This window comes from Lactuca virosa, chromosome 8 (genome assembly GCF_052849685.1).
Source record: "Lactuca virosa cultivar CGN04683 chromosome 8, Lactuca_virosa_CGN04683_v6, whole genome shotgun sequence".
NCBI classification, from domain to species: Eukaryota; Viridiplantae; Streptophyta; class Magnoliopsida; order Asterales; family Asteraceae; genus Lactuca; species Lactuca virosa.
Window position 1 is genome coordinate 239778914 of NC_136433.1, and position 3492 is coordinate 239782405.

The 3492-nt window shown below is 32.5% G+C and overlaps 1 protein-coding gene across 1 annotated transcript; it reads right to left on the reverse strand.

The window, feature by feature from the left end:
* Positions 1–628: 628 nt before the first annotated feature.
* On the reverse strand, positions 629–2694 carry LOC145129201 (Phosphoglycerate mutase family protein). The gene is made up of 6 exons (XM_079063921.1): positions 2451–2694; positions 1788–1868; positions 1448–1576; positions 1269–1331; positions 1045–1172; positions 629–959 (listed from the first exon to the last, which is right to left on the reverse strand). Exons 1-6 carry the CDS (start codon positions 2538–2540, stop codon positions 767–769), a joined length of 684 nt encoding a protein of 227 aa, XP_078920047.1. The 5' UTR covers positions 2541–2694; the 3' UTR covers positions 629–766.
* Between the last annotated feature and the right edge of the window lie 798 nt (positions 2695–3492).

Below are 3492 nucleotides of genomic sequence, written 5' to 3' on the forward strand. Positions count from 1 at the left end.
AATTTTGATAAGTTTTTTAATATTATATTAGGTTAATTTTAATTAAAAAATGAATTTGGATATATATGTAACTAATATATTTTTAGAATGACATATACATAATTCTAAAATTTATAAGGATATTGACCTAATATTTAAAATTTAGAAGGATATGGATGGAATTTTTAATTAAATTAAATTAGAAAACGAAAAAGAAAATAAAAAAAATGGAGTGCTATGAGTGTTACCACTCCCTACCAAATGCTAAAATTAGATGTTAAATGGACCAAAATGAGTTGGCAATCAAAAAGCTTACTTGGCAAGGTGTCATGAGTATTACCACTCCCCTTAAGTTGTACATCTACAAGCTTTTTTTCAGACTGTAATTAAGTTGTACTTGCCTATTTTGTTTTCATGTGGATGCTTTTTGGATTTGGATTTGGATTTTTGTAACATGTGGCTTCATTTTTAATTGCTACTAGAAAAATACTTAAAAACTGACGTACGTTTCTTAAATGAGTTTAAGAATCGTAACATAAACTTTTTGAAATGTTTCATCATGACTTGGGCTATGTTTGACAGAATAGGAGAAAAGCTAGCTGATAGTTGATAAGCTCGCCCGAAAAATTTAAAATAACATAAAAAAACATTTAAATGAATAATTCAATATTATAAGAGAAAAATAACCAATAGAAGATTAAAGAAAGCTCCAAATCATGATTCATGAGTAACAAATAAAATGATTTTCTAAGGTTTTTCAGCAACTTGGTCACCACCAAGTGAAAATTTACACAACTGCCCTTAGTTGTCCAGTCAGCAAAGCGTGCTTTCGGTGTTGTGATAGAACCGATCGAACCTTAACAGCCGCCAGCTGTGCTGCCAAGTCACCACCATCGGGTCCCACTTGTTCACGAACCGCATTGACTATTGTCTGCAAGATTTGCAACGGATCACCATGGCTGACTATCAAGATTGCACATCTGCAACATCAACATCAAGGGCATTTACGTCTTTTTGCATAAAAAACGAGTCATTAATAATTGAAAGTACATTGCTACTATTTACCCTTGAAATTGAGACTCGATCTGTAGCAAAACATTTGTGAGTCTAGAAGCAACATCAGCAACACTTTCCCCACCTTCTTCTGGTTTCATTAATGGATCTTTTTCATCAAGATCCCATATTTCTGTATACTGTTTATATATATAAAATAATAAAAAAAGAAAATACTATTATTATTATTATTATTTATTAAAACTCATGAAGATAGAAACATGTTTAAAACTTACTTTCTCATGAGATTGAAGTTCAAATGAAGGACCAAAGTAACGCTCTCGAAGATCTTCAAAAATCTGTACTTAGTTTCATAAAAGTTCAACACAATAATATTTTCAAGGGTAAAATAGTCAATTACACACATTTAGATAGTAATTAATTGAAAATAATGATTGATTGTGCATCGCATTACCTTGGCTTGAGGTCCTTCTAAGGAAAGATTTAGAACCGAAGCAACCACTTTGGCTGTGTGAGTTGTTCTTGAAAATGGAGAATAACAAATTCGTACATTTTCTAATGGAATGTCATTTTCCTTGAGTTCCTGCATACATTTTATATCATATTTACGTGAAAGTAAGATTTAAATACTAGAGCTATTAAAATACCTTCATGTATACCCTTGAACTACTAGACACATAGATAGATTCATGCTAATGTGAGGCTAGTTGTCAAATGTCTTAAATGCCCTCCAACAATGCAAAATGTAAGGACCAGAATACCAATAAAGTTGTCATGAAAGGGAACTGTTAAACCTTTAGGAATAATTCTCCAGCCAATTGTGCTTGATTGATTCCTTCTGAAGCTAACTTGTATTCCTCAAGCTTTCCATTTTCCTGTTAACATGACGATGGAATTATTATTACTATTATTATACACCAAATCAAATTTCAAAATGTTTCCCACAAACATCATATGTGATCCACATTTTATTCATCTTCCATCCATAATTTCTATTTCAAATCTATTATATATAGAAAAAAACAAAAATTGAAATGGAATATGGATTGGAATCAAATTTCTACACTTTCCCATCTGAGCTATGATACAGAATCTGAAACATTAATTCTTCAATAATTTGATATTGTAAGCAATTCGGAATGTGTCTCACGTTTAATTACCAAAATTCGTCTAAAATTTACCTTTACTAATCAGATGAAGTAATCTTTAACTCCAAGATCATAAGAATTTTAGGTTTTACAGGAAATAAATGTTTAAGAAGCAAAAACATCAGAAAAGACTATGAAATCTGAAAGCTGCCCGTTTAAATTATGTAGAACAAAGTGATGCAAATGTCTGGGTTCGATTTCAGAATCAAATCTAATACAGATTAAAAAAAATCATCACATGAAACTTATGAAAGCAATTTGTAGAGAACGTAAAACCAATTAGGCAAGGGGAAATTGAGAGAAACTAACCATTGATGACACGATCAAACCTTTTTCATTAGGAATGCTTTTCCCGTGTCTCAGTACCCAGTATCTGTTTCTCATAAACCCCATTTTCATACACACTATCACTCACCAACTGATTCGCAAATGTGAGGAGGTAAGATTATGCTTAGCAGGTGTAAGCAATCCCCGATAATCCACCAATCCAGTTTGATAAAGGAAAGCAGACGACCTCGTAAAGTAGTATACAACGCTTACTGGCCAACGACGTCGTATCCTTGAATCGAAGATCCGCTTTTATTCGCTGTGCCTCTAGCATTGTAATTTGTAAATTCGAAGCACAAAAGCCCATCCTCCCTGGCTCGGAGCCCAAAATGATCTGGTCCAGCCATGTAAGGCCCAAACCGGTCCGGATGACAGGACCCCTGAAAATCAGCCTGTAAAGGCCATCAGGCTTTTTATTGGGCTGATCTTGGGCCTAACAGCCAGACCCATTTTTTCTTTGTTTCTTTATGTGATTAGGTCATATAATTTGATTAAAGGCAACCAGTTTAAGAGTGAGTTAACGTTAAAAAGTATTTTTATACTTTCATATATATTCATACAGTTGTTACAATAAAAAAAGATTGTATTTGATACAAGAAGGGAAACAATAAAAATAAAGAAAGTGCATAGGCATTACACCGTTAAATGTTAGATTATTTAATTGTTGTTGAAGATAAGTGGTACCAGAGGCGCAGCTACTACAGGGCAGGGGGCCATGGCACCCCTGATTTTTTTCCTTCTAGGTACTTATACTATATACAATATATTGATTTTATTTGCTGAAAAAGGTTTTGGCCCCCATTAATAATATACGAATTTGATATTTCATATTAAACGACAAATTAGGAAATCAAATTAGTAGCTAACAGATTCCACGAAATATTGAAACATTAAAACCGGTTATAACAAAATTAGGAAATAAAAATTCTATAAATTACTAGAAAATTATTCTAATATCCAATTTCTTAACTTAATCCTTAAGAAGATTCAAAACCCTAGACTAAATCATCACTCTCCTGGAAGT

Coding starts and splice junctions, on each gene's coding strand:
- LOC145129201 (XM_079063921.1), bottom strand. CDS start 2,540: ATGAAAATGGGGTTTATGAGAAACAGATACTGGGTACTGAGACACGGG. Junction 1,577..1,787: donor CTGGAGAATTATTCCTAAAG/GTTTAACAGTTC, acceptor AAATGTATGCAG/GAACTCAAGGAAAATGACAT. Junction 960..1,044: donor ATCGAGTCTCAATTTCAAGG/GTAAATAGTAGC, acceptor TTGATGTTGCAG/ATGTGCAATCTTGATAGTCA.